This window comes from Urtica dioica, chromosome 7 (assembly GCF_054948205.1).
Source record: "Urtica dioica subsp. dioica isolate 48M chromosome 7, U.dioica_male_clone48M_v1_H2, whole genome shotgun sequence".
Lineage (NCBI taxonomy): Eukaryota > Viridiplantae > Streptophyta > Magnoliopsida > Rosales > Urticaceae > Urtica > Urtica dioica.
This window is the reverse complement of record NC_142762.1, coordinates 47,458,749-47,477,684: the sequence shown is the minus strand read 5'-3', so window position 1 is coordinate 47,477,684 and position 18,936 is coordinate 47,458,749. Positions and strand designations below refer to the sequence as shown.

The following is an 18,936-nucleotide window of genomic DNA, read 5'->3' as shown; positions in this document are numbered from 1 at the left end:
CAAGAATATGGACTCTCAAAAAAATTCAGTAACTGTAATTTGAAAAACTATAGACAAAGTATTTTGTAGAACTAAACAATTTGATCGATATTAATAAATTTTGACATATCCGTATGTCAGATAATTTCGCTGACCTTATTTTGACAAAAGATTGAAACTGGTGTATTTATACCCACTACCCTGAATAAAAATATATGTAAATTTGTCTAAAATAATGATGTATGGTTTTCCTCGAAGGCTATTAATAAATTTTTCGTGGTATCGCTCACTTTTTAAAAAAGAATTGTCTAAATACTCGTTTGTGTGGAATAATAGTTATTTTATAAACGACCTCTTTCAGCTAGATACAACCGAAACAAGTGACTAAGAAGTGGATTGATGTATAATTTAATCAAAAAATTAGCAAAATAGCCAAATCAAACCTTATGATTTGCTATTTAGCTAAGGTTTTGTAAATACTAAGTAAATAGCCATGCCGATGATGTGACCCAATAATAGGTTTTTTTATTTCCGAAAATTGCCCATGTGCGTTTGAATTTTGAATTACATATTTGAATTTTCGGTTTAAATTTTTTCCCGAAATTTTTTGAATTGTTTTCCTGATATAAGTGTGAACATGATTTAGTCAATTTATGATTCCCTTTATTTTATGAACTAAATGGACGTGGAAGTTGTAATTTATTTGTTTCTTTTTATAGATTATTTCTGATATTTTCGGCCAGGAATATATTGTATCGTTTATTATTTAAATATATGTAAATAAGTTAAGGTTATGACAATTTATGCAGTAAATATGCGTAAATAAACACTTCCAGATAATCAAATATAATAGTACTTAATATTTACACACATTTACTACAGATATTAACAACCATACATTGTTGTAAAATCCAAGGATTGACATACTCGGTGTAAATATGTGTAAATAAATATTTACACACGACAAAAATTTAAACTGCCCAATATTTACTCAGATTTACTGCAAAATATGTCAACACCTATTTTTTCATTCTAACATCCAAACACCCAAAATTCTAAACGCATTCACAATAGTTTTTCCCATACATTAACACTGAAACATGATTATATTTTACTACGCAAAGATACATTAACATAGATTTTTTTTTAATGGCAGATTGAATATTGGTGGAGAGATAATCGGTAATTAATTTGCAGTTATTACTTTTTTTATTCTCGTTTACACGTTACCTCTTTTTTTATTATTATTAAGTAAACCGTGTGCTTATGGGCGGGAAATGTCTGGGCTTTTTAGTAAATGTAGAAGTGTCTTAAATGATATCTGGCTATTTACTTAATATTTACAAAACCTTGGCTATTTAGCAACGTTAAAAGTTTGATTTGGCTATTTTGCTAAATTACCCATAATTTAATAGTTAGACTCTTAGACACTACACTTAATACTTAATACGGGACATAAAACCCTCTACTTTACAACAACAAAAAATGAGGATAATTTCCTCCAAAACCCAATTTCATAATTACAAATACGAATTTTAAAGCATATGGTTCATGAGTCACAAAATCGAACTTTTGCTCAAAATGATAAAAATTTGGAAAATATAATTTTTTTTCAATGACATTGTTGAGTAAAAAAAAAAAACTCAATGACCTATAAGTCGTATTGACTAACCTTCCGAGAAAACGACATCATATGGGATTGTGTAGAAAAAGAAATCTTCAGATATTTTATATTTTTCGCGCCAGGTGTTAGGAAGAATAATGAGAAAGTCAGACAATATCCAGAAATAACGAACACAAACAATGATGAGCTTACGCTTCTGTTGCTCTCTAGCTTCTCCTTCCTCACCAATCATAACTCACCACCACCTCTGCTTTCCATGGACTCCTTCGAACCCTAACAATCGAGTTCTCCACCCCAAACCCTCGCCCAGAATCTTCGCCGCCGGAGTCCTGCAACAGGGCGGCGATCTCTTCGTCTCGCCGGAGGTCGAGGCCCCGATTGATGTGCTCGGAGAAGACGCCGATGACATTTCCGACGATTTCTCCGCCGTCGAAGCCGTGTTTGAGGATAAAGTGCCTAGCTTGTCGATTAGGGATAGGAAGAAGACTGACACCGACGAGGCTTCCGACGATAGGTTTAAGCTCAGAAATGGAAAGGAGGTTCGTTTCCATTTTTTTTTAAAAAGAGATTCCAATTTTGTCCCCGCTAAGGAATGTGAATTTCGGATTACAGATAATGTAACTTCGGTGAATTTAGGGTTTGAGGCTTAGCTCGGTAAGGATAGAATGGAAGCACTCTTTTTTTTCTTCAACGATTTTGTATTGAACTTACATATGATTTCTGCTTCCATTTATCATTTAATTATGTGAATTTGAGCTTTTGTGTAGTTTCTCTAACATAACTATTGTGTTTCAGATTTTTGAAGAAAAAACGTACCTTGTGGGTGTCGAGATCAAAGGCAGTGAGAACTCATTTGGGATAGAGGAATCGCTTAAAGAGTTGGCCCAGTTAGCAGACACCGCCGGACTTATGGTCGTTGGCTCAACATATCAAAAGCAAGTGACTTTATTTATCTATTTACTAATGACATATGACACTGGTTCATTATTACATCGCGTTTTGGGTCATTGTATTGAAATGTTGCTGATATGCTATGCAGATTAAGTTCTCGAAACTCAAGGACGTACATTGGATCTGGAAAAGTATCGGAAATCAAGAGCGCTATACACGCATTGGATGTTGAAACCGTAATATTCGACGATGAGCTTTCTGCAGGGTAAAAGAAAAGAAAAAAAAACCCTAATCCTTAACATGAATATCATATATGTTTTGTATATGAGCTATACCCATTGGTTTTGTGAGAAAGCGATGTTAAACTAAGTGTTTTTTTTTCTTTCAGGCAACTGCGCAATTTGGAAAAGGCTTTTGGTGGAGATGTGAGAGTTTGTGATCGAACTTCCCTTATCCTTGATATCTTTAACCAGAGGGCAGCAACGCACGAAGCATCTTTGCAGGTAACACGAAATATATATTTTTTTTAACGACTCTGTCATTTTTCATTTAATTGATCCTGTTTTTGTTCCGTGTTGTTATGCTGGTATATTAATGGGACAACATGATTTTTCAAGGTCGCGTTAGCGCAAATGGAGTATCAGTTACCTCGATTGACGAAAATGTGGAGTCATCTTGAACGCCAGGCCGGAGGGCAAGTGAAAGGTATGGGAGAGAAACAAATTGAAGTGGACAAGCGTATCTTGCGAACTCAAGTAAGCAAGCACTCAGTTTCATTAATGTGGTTCTGGGTATATTCTTCTGATAGGCTCAGAATTAGTATTATTAAGAGCTGAATATAAGCTCAAAATAATCATTTGGGGAAGGAATTAGTTTGGGTTCAGGCTTTTAGCCTTCTTTTCTACCGTCAAAGATTGAGCTTATGTGCTTAAAACATGATTTTTTTTTTCATCTTTAGATTGGTGTTATCAAGAAGGAGCTGGAATCTGTTAGAAAACATAGAAACCAGTACAGAAATCGACGCTCTTCTGTCCCCGTTCCTGTGGTGTCTTTGGTTAGTAAGTTCACAGGTTTATGGATTTTTGGAGACCATTATACATGTTGTTTTTGTTGATGCTGTTCACTAAAAGTCTGACTTTTGGTCAACACTACAGGTTGGCTACACAAACGCTGGAAAAAGCACGCTTCTTAATCAATTGACCGGAGCTAATGTACTCGCCGAGGATCAATTATTTGCTACACTTGACCCTACCACCAGAAGAGTTCAGGTCAGCTTCAATATAGAAAACTTCTCTTTGGTTTCTTGTGGGTAAAATTCATAGTTAAATATTGCTGTTGCTCACTTGCTGTAATTCAGATGAAGAATGGGAAAGAGTTTCTTCTCACAGATACAGTTGGTTTCATTCAGAAGCTTCCAACTACCCTGGTGAGAGGCTTTTTGGCTTATGAATAACCCTGTAATTATCATATTTTTTCACCATTGTTCATCTATTTCCTTTTTATTTTATTTTATTTCATTTCACAGGTTGCTGCTTTTAGAGCAACATTGGAAGAGATATCGGAATCCGCATTGCTGGTGCATGTGGTTGACATCAGGTATGAGTGAATATATATATATATATATTTTTTTCAAAAGTATAATTTGGAGCAACTATACAAGTTCTGGGACTTATTTTGTTTATGTATATTTTTCTATTTTTTAAACTTCAGTCATCCTCTAGCCCAGCAACAGATGGCTGCGGTGGAGAAAGTTCTTGCCGAGCTCGATGTCTCATCGATTCCAAAGTTGATTGTTTGGAACAAGGTACAGCAAATTAAAATGTGACTTATGTTACTGATAGGCAGATTTTCTTGACGGAATCTGAAGCAACCTCGTTTTATACTGGGAAGTGAAACCCCAATAAATTTTTCTGATTTATTCATAAAGTATGAGTTCTACTAGTGTAGATTGATAAAGTTGCCCATCCCGAAAAGATGAGGTTGGAAGCTGAAACAAGAGACGATGTTGTTTGTATATCCGCTCTGAACGCCGATGGCTTGCTTGAGTTCTGCAACGCAATTCAGAATAGATTGAAGGTACTCTCTCTCTCTCTCTCTCTCTCTCTCTCTCTCTCTCTCTCTCTTCAAATGTTGATATCGTTAAAAGCATATAATCGTGTAACTAGCGATGGTTATCTTATTATTTACGGAAACAGGATACCATGGTATGGGTCGAAGCCTTAATCCCTTTCGATAAAGGAGAGCTCTTGAGTACTGTGCACAAAGTTGGAATGGTTGAACGAACTGTAAGTCGTCGAATCACGTCTTTTTCTTTTTCTTTTCTCGTTAAGGTCCTAATTCGACCTCTGTTTCTTGCGTTAAAATATTGCAGGAGTACACGGAGAAAGGAACGTTGATCAAGGCACACGTGCCTCTTCGGTTCGCGAGGCTTCTCACTCCCATGAGACAGCTTTGTATCACCACATGATCGCCGGATTTTTCATCCCCTTAGTTACAAGTCCTCGAAAAAAAAAGGGTTCTTAAATCAGAACCTCGTTAGAGAAGAGAAGTCTGCTCTTGTACATACGTTGTGACTTGTGACATCCTTGTAACAAGGAATAATTCTAAAGACACAAATTTATAATTATACTTAATATTGGGGAAAAAACAATTGTTTAAATACTGAAAAAACTGTTTTAAGTTTTAACAGCTTTGGAAACTAAGAGCGTGGGATTAAAAAATTAACCGTCGTTAGACATGCAAATTGGAATTGTAATATGTGCTCGATAGTAGAAGCCATTCTAAAAACAACAATATAATTGAAGACTTGGGTCTAAAATAAAGATAAAAATTCCGTTGAGTTCACGTGACCAAACCAAAGTAGTACGAGAGCTCACAGTCACAGAATGTGCATGTGTTTGTTTTGTTGTGTAGTTCTATATCAACTTCTGTTACAAGTTACAATAGCAAAAGACGCGGTCCATTTTTCCGCGTTCTTTTACATACTCATATATAGTAATAATATTTGTAAGCAAACAATAACGTTCGATGCAAAATAATAATAATAATATTCATACGCGTTGATTTCCATTTATTTTTAGAAAGTTGAATAGCACAAATATCTTTAGCTGGAACCTTGGGGTTGATCTGTTACGGTAATATATACCAACTCCAATAATTGCATTAAGCTAGTAGTGCATTACACACATATATTACATACACTGAAAATATCATTCACTTTATATGAATTTATATTCAGAAAATACAAATCTAAATTGCTTGGAGCAGGTAAAACCAGAAACACTGGCATTATATAGCAAAGTCAAAAAGTACATACAAACAGATTATAAAAATTGACACGGTCTTAAAGTGTAATCGTCGTAACCCATGTTACGTGCTGTTTGAGTTGAGAGTAGTTGTTAGAAGTGGTTGATTTCGACATCTCTTTGATCCAAATACACTGAGAGAGAAAGAGAGCTCTATAAATTCCACAACCAAATTGACCAATCTCAATCCTACTCTCATCATCATCATCATCCAAAAGCAACATCAAAACATGGGCTTATCAAGGTCAGCGAGTGTGGTTATCATGGCCGTCATGGCCATAAATGTCCTAGCTTCCCACGCTAACCCCGGCTTCAACTTCGGGTGGGGAGGCAGTGGAGGGATATCCGGAGGGTACTACGGTCTTTTCCCCGGATACTACCAGTCCACGTGCCCTCAGCTCGAAGAGATTGTGGACTCCGTTTTGAAGAAAGTCATTGCGAATGAGCCGAGAATGGCAGCCTCGCTTCTCAGGCTTCACTTCCATGACTGTTTTGTTCAGGTTTACTACTATAACTATTCCTTTCATTCACTTCAATTTTTTATTATTTTTTATTATTTACTAATGTATTGTGACGAATAATTAAATAAGGGGTGCGACGCGTCGGTGCTACTAGACGATAGCGCGTCGATCGCGAGCGAGAAGAGGTCGGTACCGAATAGAAATTCGCTTAGGGGATTCGAAGTGATCGACGAGATCAAAGCCAAGCTGGAAGAGGCTTGTCCACACACTGTCTCGTGCGCCGATATCGTCGCTCTCGCTGCCCGTACCTCAACTGTCTTGGTAAAATATTCAATAAAAAAAATTAAGGGTCCTTGTTGCATAAAAAAATCTGTCCAGGGACCAAAACATAAAATCTCATTAAACTTAGGCCAAAACTGCTAAGAAATAATTTAGCGGTAGTGAATAACTTATAAATCGAGATTCGGCATCTTGGGGAAATTATATCCAAAAAAAATATAATGTGATTTTAACGATCCTTGTTGCATATAATATCATCTAGGGACCAAAATATTAGACCTTAATACACTTAGGCCAAACATGCTAGCAAAATAATTGATCTGTACATAACTTACCAAGTAAGATTCATCAATTTTTTTTTATTTTTTATGATTTGGTAAAAAAAAAAATGTAACAGAGTGGTGGACCCAATTGGGAGCTGCCACTTGGCAGAAGGGACTCGAGAACGGCGAGTCTAAGCGGATCAAACACCCTCATTCCTCCTCCAAACTCCACAGTCCAAAACCTCGTCGCGTTCTTCAACCGCCAAGGCCTCGATAGAGTTGACCTTGTCGCGCTCTCAGGTCAAACTCAAATAAAAAACACTCATTTTTTTTTATTGATGTGTAATTGATCCGAGTAATGTATGGCACAAATTCACAGGAGGTCACACAATCGGCGTGGCGAGATGTACGACATTCAAGCAGAGGCTTTACAACCAAAACGGAAACAACCGACCCGACTCAACACTAGACCGGACTTATTACTACGGCCTCAAATCCGTGTGCCCTAGCTCCGGCGGCGACAACAACATTTCTCCATTGGATTTCGCTTCTCCGGCGAGATTCGACAATACTTACTTCAAGCTCATTTTGTGGAGCAAAGGGCTTCTGAATTCCGACCAAGTGCTTTTGAGCGGCAACGATGCGAACATTGCCGAGCTTGTTAAAGCCTTTGCTGAGGATGAGAGTCTCTTCTTTCAGCACTTTGCCAAGTCTATGGTCAAGATGGGAAACATTAAGCCTTTGATTGGGTTCAGGGGTGAAGTTAGGAAGAATTGTCGCATGGTTAATTAAGTAACGGATATGCGTGTGTTAGAAGAAACGACAAAAAAAAGAGTATGAAATGTTTGTTAGTTTGCTTTGTTGGATATCTAGCGTCTTTCGTTTATCATTGTGTGTTTATTTAGTACTAATGAATGAAAAGAGTTGTGCTAAAGTATAATCCTTCTTGTTGATATCTTTAGTTCTGAAAATTTATTGCACAAGGAAAGATATATTAGGCTTGACAAAAATAACTAGTAATTGTGATTTACAAGCTGTTTTTGAAGTGATCAAATTTTTTTGTTTGTGTTGAATAATCCAAAAACTCACCGGTCAACCTATAAAGTCAAAGTGATATGCATATCATCTCAAGTTTTCTAACAAAAAAAATTGGGCTTTGCTTGATGTTTCTCATTTTCTCTATTATTTCGTTGCTTTTTTTTTCGCTCAAATATTATTTCGTTGCTTTGCTTTATCATTGAATCCCATCTTTGTAACAATTCCGCTAGAGAGAGAGAGAAGAGTGTATAGTGTTTGAAGGGGCATTATTGAGAAAGAAAAATTTATTTTATAGACCTCGTAACTAGCAGTAGTTCGTTGACAACAAATATAGATTTTTGCCATATTTTTTTAACAAAAATGCCTTTCGAAACTAATATACTTTATTTTAAGGGTAATTAAGCCAAATAGCCTCACGAAAATGGCCAATTTAATTTTAGCCAACGTTTTGTAAATAGGTGGTAAATAGCCGCAAGGATTTATTTACAACTAATGTTGGCCGATTATACCCTCACATTTTCCCGCCCACTAATATGCGGGTCATTAATCAGAATCAACACTAATATTCGGATATTAATGCATGCGTAAATCGAGGAGCATTTATGAGATACGACGCGGCTAAATCTCCACACGCAACTGCTCAAAATATTTTTTCAAAAAGAAAAAAAACCCCAAAATATAGCGACGAAGAAACCGCACGAATTTGAACCAAAAAATAAGAGTCAACACACTTATTTACAAAATCGAAATCGTAACCAGAAGAGGGAAACATCGATGACGAAGAAGAACGAACAGAGGTTAGTAAATAAAGGAAAATAAAATTTGTTTCGATCTTTTTTATATATGTGGCGTTGCATGTATATGAAATCGACTGATTTTTCAAAATCGCTAGGATTGATAATTGTGTTTTCCCTTTTTTCTTTGGTTTCACACAAAATCGCTGTGATATAGAACAATGGCGAAGAAATCCCCCTCAAAGAAAAAAAAAACAACTTGCAGAGAATCAAGAAAAGGGGATTAAATCAAGTCGGGGAAAAACAAATGCAACAAGGGTAAGTTTTTTTGTCCGAACTTTTATTTTCATTGTCCATAATGTTAATAAACTTAAATAATTCAAAACATAAGTTTAAAGTCAGAATAAATTTTAGAGTACTGACCGCTTGATTTTAATTTGAAAAATAAAACGAAATGATATTGGGCTGAATGTAAATGGTTACTAATTTGTGGTTGTAAATACATATAATATTGGGCTGAATGTAAATACTAAAGTATAGCAGATATATACTATGAAGTAGTGTAAAAAATTGTTAAAGATGGGGATGATATTAAGGTTGTAAATAACAGCGTCGTGTAAATAAGTTTGTTAATTCTATTTGTGTGCAGATTGGGGACATGATAGTAGAAAGGAAGAACTGGGATTTAAAACAACGAATCATAGTTCATTCATCTTTCAACATCATTGAAACCCTCATGCCACTCCTAGAAACAGAATATCAACAGGAGCTGTTCAGTCGTGGGCCATTTGCTCATCTTCAACACCTTAAAGGCCATGTATATCCCAAAAAACTGGCTCATTTACTCGTGCTCAGTCAAGTAGAGTCCAGGAATGTTGATGAACTTCATTTCAATGTATGTGGAAACATATTGGTTTTCAATATCTATGACTTTGAGATAATATCAGGTAAATGTCAAACTTACTACTTGCTGAGAATATCAAAAATGATTTGTAAATTGCCGAGTTATTTACAGTTTAAGGACTGTGATTTACAGGACTGAATTGCGAACGCGTGCCACGTATACACGACAAGCTACGCTCCGATAATCCTTTGAAGGATGAGTACTTCAAGGTGACAGGAACACAGCGTGCACAATTCTTACTTGGAATTCTCAGCGGCAAATTTGGAGGTACGGACGAAGAACGAGTGGCACTTATTAACCTGGCCATTCTAGAGACAATGATTCTGCCTAGGGAACGGCAAGCTAAAATTCCCGATGACCACTTAAAAATGGCCATTGACACGGAATTATTCAAAAGTTATCCGTGGGGCACGGTTAGCTTCAACGCTCTATGCCATTCCCTAAAGAAATCCAAAAACTATGCTGCTGAGAAAACAGGATTCAATATAGAAGGCTTCCTACATCCGTTAATTGCTTGGGCATATGAGGTCATTCCAGAGTTTGAAGCCCAAGGATATGCCACTCGTACAAAAGAAATGTCCATACCTCGCCTCCTCAAATGGAATTTCAATTACAGCCCAGAGTACGACGAACTTCAACAATATATCTTCGACAATGAATCGGTATTTGAAATCAAATTACTTATCTCTAAGTTCTTCTTTGAATATGTTAATAATTGCTTGTAAATAATTGTTGTCTTTGTTGTAGCTGCGCATTAATCTAGTAGATGCTACTGAAGAAGAACATGCAGCTGGGTACATAGAACGAGTAGACGTTGTTAGTCCCGTGACTTCCCCAAAATCTGTTGAAAAAGGAAAAGGAGTGGCTAGCAGTTCTAATGGTTTGGAAAGTGATACAACAATGAACTCCTCAGATGATGTTCATATGAAGTTGGAATACGCTCTCGAAACAATAGAAATGCTGAAGAAACGTGTCGAAGAGGCGCATGAAAAGTACGACGCCTTATTGGATGTATTTCAAGTGTACATCCGGAAAGATTACAATGAAACAACACGACAACAACCCAAACAAGAACAGGTAGTAAATTTGATTTATTTATCCAATTAACAAAAAAATAACAATCATTTACAGGTCTCAAGTGGAGCACCACCTACTAAGACAACTGAAATTCCAAATCAAACTCCAATTAATGTTCAGGTACAGTATAGCCATTGCGTTTAAATAAGTAACAACATAACACTGAAATATGTGTTTAACCGACTCTACCATTATGTCTAACAGGATACACCACCTACCAATCAACCCAAAGTGACCACACCTGTGGAAATCCCAACAACAACAGAGGTACTCTATACTATTTACATATGTTAACATGTTACTAATATCATATGTATTTATCAATTTACAGGTACCGGAAGTTAGGAATGTAGCAAAACCAAAGCCAACTCAAGTGACCCTAACGAACATGGTTGTCACTGAGCATATTATTGTCATAAAGCATTTGTTAGCGTGCATGCTAAGTACATAGTATATAGAATTTTTGTTGGCCATAATATATTGTTAATGGTATACTAATTTACAACTTATTTACAGATGCTACGAAAAAGAGCTTCAAAAGTGGAGCCAAAAATTCCTGATACTGTGTCTATGGTACAAAATTAATTTAATTGAACTTACAAAAATGTCCTGTAATTTACTAACAGGTTGTTTACTAATATTTTATGGTAGGATATTTCACCACTACTTGGAATGGAAAAGGTAGCACGTTATAGTCCGGTACGGCAAATAAATATAACTTTGTAATATGTTGCAATTAGATTAAGACTAACAATGACTTCTAACAGGATGATTTGCAGAAGCTACAAGATGATTGGGTTTTTACCGTAAATGATGTGTTGAATAGCATTCCTAACAACTACGAATTTGAACACCATCCACAGGTTGTTCAAGAGAGTGTGGCCAAGCAAGAAGTTGTAAACAAGCAAGTTTACAAGCGCTTGAGAAAGAATGGCCAACCAATTCCAAAGCATACAATGTCAACGACAAATCAGCCACCTCCATTGGTGACCGAAGATATCAAAACCCAAAATGTTGCACACAACCCGCAGGTAACTTATAATGTTCTAACAAAATGTTAAAAATTGGGAAATTAATAGTGGTTAATTTATCATATTGTGATTATTTGTAAATTAACAGGTAGTTAACAAGGTCACCGATGATGAAAAGCAAAAAAAGATAGGAAGGACGTTGCCAAATCCACAGCCTGTCACACAACGTCCAAAGCGCACATGTAGGAAATCAGTGTTTACTACCTCACCATACGTCACCGAATCTAGAGCTAAGAAGAATGAAGAAGGAGGTCCTAACAAAATACCAGATGGCCAGGACACAAGCCAAATGGGAGATGAAGAAAGCAGCCAACCATCTTTTGATATTGGAATTTGAGATCTGTTATTTACTAAACTCTAGTCGAATTGCAACTAAGTTTTTTTTATAAACATAGCAACTATGTCACTTTTGGCTACTGCATGAATGTTAATTAGCGCATGATGCTAATTTTGGTGTTAAGGTCGTTGATATAACCTCTTTTACAAATTAAATTGGAATATTTTGAGTATTGACTACAATGCGGCCATATTTTAACCTTTCAATATGTTAATAGGAATATTATTTACAAGCAATTAACAGTATTAGAACGTGTGAAGTTCTGTTAATGTACATCTTATTTACCATAAATTTACAATTTAAAAGTTAAGTCCATTTGATTATAAGAAGTACAGAAATAAGGTATTTAATGAATAATGTCATAACAACTAATTCAAAACATACATGTGCGTGTGTAACTTTGTTACATGAATAGAAAATGAATCTCATGTTCTTAAGATTAACAATATGCATAAAACATCAAATTTTCAATAAATAAACATAAAATTATTCAAAATAAAAAAACAACGCAAACATCAACAGCGAGAAATAGACTTTATTAAAGACAACTCATTAACCAACTATCTTAGGCAGCCCCTTTTGTTATGACCATTCTGGCCACATTTGCCACATCTTTGATTGTACGGGTGGAATTTTTCATGCTTCGACCGATACCTCTTCTCTTTTGGTCGCCCGGCTTGACGTTTATGAATGGGAGGCTTTATAACTTGAGCATCTATAGGGAGATCCCAATCGCCTTCATGAGAAATAGGGAAAACATCTTTCTCATACGTGGCAGCGAAGTATTCTTGACTATAATATGCTGGCACAAAATCAATAGGACGTAAATTTTTCCTATATAAAGCCGCACAAGCATGAGAACAAGGAAAGTCTTCAAGCTGCCAATAACAACATGTGCAAGTTCTAATAGAAACATCAACAACTCTACGAATTGCCCCATCAACAACTTCAAATTCGTTGTCGTTAATGGCATTAACCTGCAGTTGCGTGTAAATAATTATTGTCAACATTTGTAGATTTAAAACTGTTAATGTGTTAATAGATTGTAAATAACAGTATATTCTGTTAATAAGCTGAAAATAATGATACGTTATTAACAGAATCTCAAAAAATATGTAACTCACATTCATAGATCGAGCAGCCTCCTGCGAATCAAATAGTATCTTGAACCCAGTTCCTGTTAGTCCTGATTGCATCTTTGGAATTAGCTCCCTCTTCTTGTGGATCCAGTTTTGAATTAGACTTCTATAACTCAAAACAAGACATGCAACCGGCCAGCCTCTTGCTTCTCGCAAAACAGCATTCAAACACTCAGAGATGTTTGTGGTCATAACATCGAACCTCTTCCCCGGAAACTTGCTCCTAGCCCACAACTCTGGATCGGCTTTGAGAAGATACTTTTTGATTTTTACTTTGTTGTTGGAGAGTATATTAAGCCAATATTCAAACTCTCTTACAGAATAGGCTTTAGCACATCTATAGAAAAGTGGCTGAATGTATGTTTTACCAAATTTTGCCTTCACATTACACCAAAGATGTTGCATGCATATAGCAAATTTCGCCTCCGGGAATACATTGCCAACTGCCTTGTAAATTGACTTGTGCCTATCCGAAACAAATACCAAGTCTTTTCTAACACCATAAACAATTCGAAGATGATTCATAAACCAAGACCAAGATTTGTCATTCTCGGAATCCACAATACTAAAGGCTAATGGAAACAAGTGATTATCACCATCTAGAGCAGTGGCCAAAAGTAATGTACCATAAGATTTGCCTTTCAGGAAAGTACCATCAACAGATATTACTGGGCGGCAAAATTGAAATCCGTGAACAGAAGCTCCAAATGCCAAAAAGAAATACCTAAATGTCCCATCAGATTCAATCTCGGTCACAGTATAAGACCCTGCAAAACATAACAAAAAAAGTATGTAAATAAGTCATTGATTTACAACAAGTTCAGTAAATAACCAAACAAAGACGTAAAAGTATATAGTATTTACAGACAACATTAATAGTAAATAAGCTGTAAATAAAAACCTGGATTCTTCTCTTTGATCATTTCACCAACTATTGGTAAATGACTATATGACTCCTCAAAATCACCACGAAGATCCCTCAAAGCTTCTTTACGACCCTTCCATGCACGAAAATATGTTACCTCCACATTAAATCGAGTCCTCATAATTTCAGCCACTCCTGAAGGTGTAATTTGATTTGCCAATGGGCCACGAAAATCATCTTTGACACATTTGCTAATAAGTACAGACGATGCATGTTTATTCTTGTGCACAACAGATTTACCATAACAAGTATGTTTTTTAACATATGACCTTATGACCCATAATCCAGAATTCTTGCATACCGACGCATTTAACTTCCAGCCACACTGCATATCCGAACAACCAATACTATAACGCGTTTTACTGGATCTCAACACCTTGAATTCAAAATTGTTGCGAACTGCGGTCATGCCAATAGCCATTTGAAGAACATCTTTGCGTCTAAATACGTTATTAACATTAATATCAAAATTCATAGGAAAATTCCTCAAATCCGGTTCATCATACAAAACAACATCTGCCGGAGGTTCTTCATGACTAGCTGCGACAACTGCTTTCGACGATTCATTGCACTGATACTCAAATAAGTTCACTGAAAACAGGGTAAACGTGCATGAGAAATCAGTTATCAAAACTGCATAAATATATAAAAAAAACCCATACCTGAATCGATTAAAGAAAACGACGACCATTCATCCATGCTTTTGGAGATTTATTTTCAGGGACTAAATTTTTTTTCAAAACGTTGAAACCTGGAAAATAAAAGTTGAACGTCTATTGGCGGCCAAATTAATTTGAATAAGCGTTCACAAATAACAACTGAATATATTATCAATAAAAAGAATAATTATTAACAGATATCCAGGATATTTTTTGTATCAAAATTGGAAACTAATCGCCTAATATGATGCGTTCATATTAACTGCTTCCACGTAATCAAAATTATGCGATCAGAATAGTTGAAACCTGGAAAATAAAAGTTGAACGTTTATTGGCGGCCAAATTAATTTGAATTAGCGTTCAAAAATAACAACTGAATATATTTTCAATAAAAAGAATAATTATTAACAGATATCAAGGATATTTTTTGTATCAAAATTGGAAACTAATCGCCTAATATGATGCGTTCATATTAACTGCATCCACGTAATCAAATTATGTGATCAGAATAATTGCTTCCACGTTTTCAGTAACTGCATCCAATATCATTATAACTGCAGCCACGTTTTCCATAAATTCGGGATTTTGATTATTGAATAATTAAAAGTTGCCGAAGTTTTTTTCAAAATTCAAACTAAAAAAAATGCCTAAAAAAGAATTACGTAATCGGTCAACCAAGGGCAAATGAGTAAAAAATTCTTCTTAAATGAGTTGCCACGTAATCACTGAGGCTATTTACGGATTATTAACGAAACGTTGGCTACTTTTAAATTGGACGAGTTTCAGTGGCTTATACAGCCAATTTTTTGTTATTTTAAATTTTTTTTTTTTCATTTTCTCACGTCTCTTCTCTGTCCGAATTAATCTCTTCATTTTAAACTAATAGCTCTTTCAAAACCGAATCTAATCCGAATTAATCAGAATTCCAGGACTATATCAAAAATAAAATAAAGGCCCGTGTAATAAATATGGATTTGTTTTCTCTCTCTAGAGCCTTACCACCTCGATACTGACCGAATAGTGAACTCGAAACTGGGATTTGAACTTCTCTGCTCTAACTTCCGAGATCCGAACTCGCAGAATATTCTAGCAATGTCGAGACCGGATCTCTGATTACGATGTTGTTCGGAAGAATGGCTAAGCCTAGCCATGCGTGGATGGGGAAGAAGAGGCTGGCTCTGATTTTCATGGCGATGTTTTCACTTTCCACGGCGATGGTTTTCGTTATGAGAACGGCCTTCGATTCGTGTAGTGCCAACGTCAAATCCGGTGGTAGCGTCGGAGGTGAACATCTTAGAGAGTCCGAGGCTTTTCGCTCCGAGACGAATGAACGGACCGGACTACCGAATCCTTTGGGATTCATGAAGTCGAAGCTGATTCTGTTGGTTTCTCACGAGCTTTCACTTTCCGGTACGGTTTCTTGACCTGATATCGTTTCTTTTACTCTTAGGGAATCTATTGGAATTCATCTAATTTTTCCCTCAAATTTCTGTAAAAATAAAACCAGGAGGTCCTTTGTTATTGATGGAATTGGCGTTTCTGCTTAGAGGAGTTGGTTCGGAGGTTGTTTGGATCACGAACCAGAAACCAGTAGAGTCTGATGAGGTGGTTCACAGTCTGGAGCGAAAGATGCTTCACCGTGGCGTACAGGTTATTTCCAACTTTATTCTTCAAGATCCAAAAATTTCCATTTCGTATTCTATCACGAAGTAAGACAATTAAAGCAAAGAATCAAATAGTTATTTTGAAATGCTACAATCCTCAGGAGATATTCGTATGTTATTTGCGCATGTTTTAGAATTTCATAATTGAGTACTCAATTTCCGATTGCTTGCTTTCCATGTGATATAACAAGTTTAGGAGTTGAAATTTGTCGCGGTAACTGTCAATTTAAGCTCTTTTTTTTCTCAACTTTGTCATTGTAATACCAGATAGTTATGCAATTTTAATTTTCAATTTGTCCTCTAAACAGAAATATCTGATACTGCTAGGTTTTCTCTGCAAAGGGTCAAAAAGCCATTGATACAGCTCTTAAAGCAGATTTAGTCGTTCTGAACACCGCAGTTGCTGGGAAATGGCTCGATTCCGTCCTAAAGGAAAACGTTCCTCGCGTTCTTCCAAAGGTTTTATGGTGGATTCATGAAATGCGAGGCCACTATTTCAACATGGAGTATGTTAAGCACCTCCCTTTTGTTGCAGGTGCTATGATTGATTCACATGCAACTGCAATATACTGGAAAAACAGGACCCGAGAACGATTAGGGTATACTTTTTTTAGATATATAATTTCATATGCCATTCTAGTTCTGTGACATGTTCCTGATATCTACTCCTTTTTTTGAATTTTGGGCCTCAAGGATTACAATGCCTGAAACCCATGTGGTACACCTTGGGAACAGCAAGGAACTTATGGAAATCGCTGAAGACAGTATATCCAGGAGGGTCCTTCGTGAGCATGTTCGAGAGTCCCTAGGAGTGCGAAGTGATGATCTGCTCTTCGCCATCATAAACAGTACGGTCTCCTCTTTTCTTTATTTTTTTTCCCTTGGCCGAAAGAAGTGATCTTGTTCTGCATTTCCTTGTGATCGGTTAAATAGTTGGCCATCATAAATAGGAAATTCCTTGCACGACTTTGTAGAAAACAATTAGCATGAAAGAATTGTGTTCTGTAGAAACATTAGTTTCAGTATTAAACATATGCTCTTCTGATTGCAGGTGTTTCACGTGGGAAGGGCCAGGATCTATTTCTCCGCGCGTTTCGTGAAAGTCTGCAAATGATCAAAGACCAGAAGTTGCAGGTTCCATCGCTCCACGCTGTCATAGTAGGAAGCGACATGAATGCACAGACAAAGTTCGAAACCGAACTGCGCAAATTCGTATCGGAGAATAATATTCAGGACAGAGTACACTTTGTGAATAAAACCTTGACAGTAGCTCCTTATCTGGCTGCTATTGATGTTCTTGTTCAGAACTCTCAGGTAGTTGTTTGGAGTTTTAAATTTTCATGAACTGCCATTCTATTTTAGATTTTCGAATCTTTAATGTAACTCACTTGCAAATGTAACCGCTGAAGCTAGTAACTTTCTTAAACATATATACAGGCTCGGGGAGAGTGTTTTGGGAGGATAACCATAGAGGCGATGGGCTTTCAGCTACCTGTGCTGGTATGCCCTTTACAGCAGAGACCTTTACTCTTATTTTCTTGTGTAACTATTGATTTCATACATGTAAATAGTAAAGTGATGGATAAAATGGAAATACAACAACAGATTCACACAACTTTCATGCCTTCATTCACTCTAATTTTATCTAATATCTAAAGGACTAAAAAAGTCCACCGCCCCATAACTAAGGACTGATTATTTATTTGGTGTGTTTTTAGGGAACCGCAGCCGGAGGAACGATGGAGATTGTGGTGAACGAGACAACGGGATTTTTGCATCCCGGGGGTAAAGAAGGTGTGACGTCACTTGCTAGGAACATAGTGAAGTTGGCAACACAAGTAGAGAGAAGAATGAGGATGGGAAAGCTTGGATACGAGAGGGTCAAGGATATGTTTTTGGAGCACCACATGTCTCATAGAATCGCGCTGGTTTTCAAGCAGGTTCTACGCAAGGCCAAGAATTAGTACATTCAAAGCATAATCTTTTCTTCTTTTTGTTTCCCTTTGTGTGTACCATATAGACAACAGGTGATTCGGTATATAGAAAGATAGTTTTATAAATGACATATTGAAGTGATTTGGGTTCAAGAGGAATTATTTCCCGCTCCTTAAGCCTTTAAGCACTTCCATTGTAGCTCAAGCAGCTTCTAATCCATCTTCTTTCATCGGTCTTAAGAGAGTTTTGAAATAGTCCCATAAGTGTAGTGATGACAAAAATGATCAACTGTGCAAAAAGATCTAGACTCGTGATTCAAAAATATAAACAATGAAAAAATCATTTTCCAGGTCTAAGTCTGGTATTCACAAACCAAAAGCCATATCAGCCACAAAACATCCCTTTCAAATCGTTCCTGGTCCTACAGAAGTCTCAAGAGCCTTAGCTTATACCAAATGGACTAAAGCAACTTGAGCTTCAAGCTCTAGCTCAAAAATGAGACCTAGTCTTTGGTTCCACACTATTCCACTCAGAATATCATAGGGAATAAATGGCTACATAAAGTGAAATACAATGCAAATGGTTCCGTTCAGAGGTTTGAAGCATTACTTTTCCACTCATTAATGTTTCAATTGTCTGGTGCAACAACATCGGCGCAGCAGCTATGGCAACAAATCTGGTGTTCCACGCT

General features: G+C 36.5%; 4 protein-coding genes across 4 annotated transcripts; 3 read left to right on the top strand and 1 right to left on the bottom strand.

The window, feature by feature from the left end:
* The first annotated feature begins 1,710 nt into the window (after nucleotides 1–1,710).
* On the top strand, nucleotides 1,711–5,178 carry LOC149392366 (GTP-binding protein, HflX). Its single transcript, XM_089618587.1, has 13 exons — nucleotides 1,711–2,142; nucleotides 2,399–2,538; nucleotides 2,643–2,759; nucleotides 2,883–2,997; nucleotides 3,112–3,249; nucleotides 3,453–3,548; nucleotides 3,649–3,762; nucleotides 3,852–3,920; nucleotides 4,020–4,090; nucleotides 4,205–4,298; nucleotides 4,442–4,570; nucleotides 4,690–4,779; nucleotides 4,866–5,178. The coding sequence occupies exons 1-13, from the start codon at nucleotides 1,783–1,785 to the stop codon at nucleotides 4,959–4,961; spliced, it is 1,629 nt and encodes a 542-aa protein (XP_089474713.1). The 5' UTR covers nucleotides 1,711–1,782; the 3' UTR covers nucleotides 4,962–5,178.
* A 799-nt stretch (nucleotides 5,179–5,977) lies between these two features.
* Nucleotides 5,978–7,756, top strand: LOC149392365 (Peroxidase superfamily protein). The gene is made up of 4 exons (XM_089619241.1): nucleotides 5,978–6,299; nucleotides 6,390–6,581; nucleotides 6,937–7,102; nucleotides 7,182–7,756. The coding sequence occupies exons 1-4, from the start codon at nucleotides 6,030–6,032 to the stop codon at nucleotides 7,592–7,594; spliced, it is 1,041 nt and encodes a 346-aa protein (XP_089475367.1). The 5' UTR covers nucleotides 5,978–6,029; the 3' UTR covers nucleotides 7,595–7,756.
* Nucleotides 7,757–12,483: 4,727 nt separating this feature from the next.
* On the bottom strand, nucleotides 12,484–14,686 carry LOC149392364 (uncharacterized). The gene is made up of 6 exons (XM_089620106.1): nucleotides 14,650–14,686; nucleotides 14,494–14,578; nucleotides 14,289–14,427; nucleotides 13,964–14,060; nucleotides 13,048–13,829; nucleotides 12,484–12,900 (listed from the first exon to the last, which is right to left on the bottom strand). The coding sequence occupies exons 1-6, from the start codon at nucleotides 14,684–14,686 to the stop codon at nucleotides 12,484–12,486; spliced, it is 1,557 nt and encodes a 518-aa protein (XP_089476232.1).
* A 909-nt stretch (nucleotides 14,687–15,595) lies between these two features.
* Nucleotides 15,596–18,506, top strand: LOC149392363 (uncharacterized). The gene is made up of 7 exons (XM_089621144.1): nucleotides 15,596–16,056; nucleotides 16,154–16,296; nucleotides 16,638–16,909; nucleotides 17,004–17,158; nucleotides 17,362–17,624; nucleotides 17,748–17,810; nucleotides 18,029–18,506. The coding sequence occupies exons 1-7, from the start codon at nucleotides 15,765–15,767 to the stop codon at nucleotides 18,272–18,274; spliced, it is 1,434 nt and encodes a 477-aa protein (XP_089477270.1). The 5' UTR covers nucleotides 15,596–15,764; the 3' UTR covers nucleotides 18,275–18,506.
* The last annotated feature ends 430 nt before the right edge of the window (nucleotides 18,507–18,936 follow it).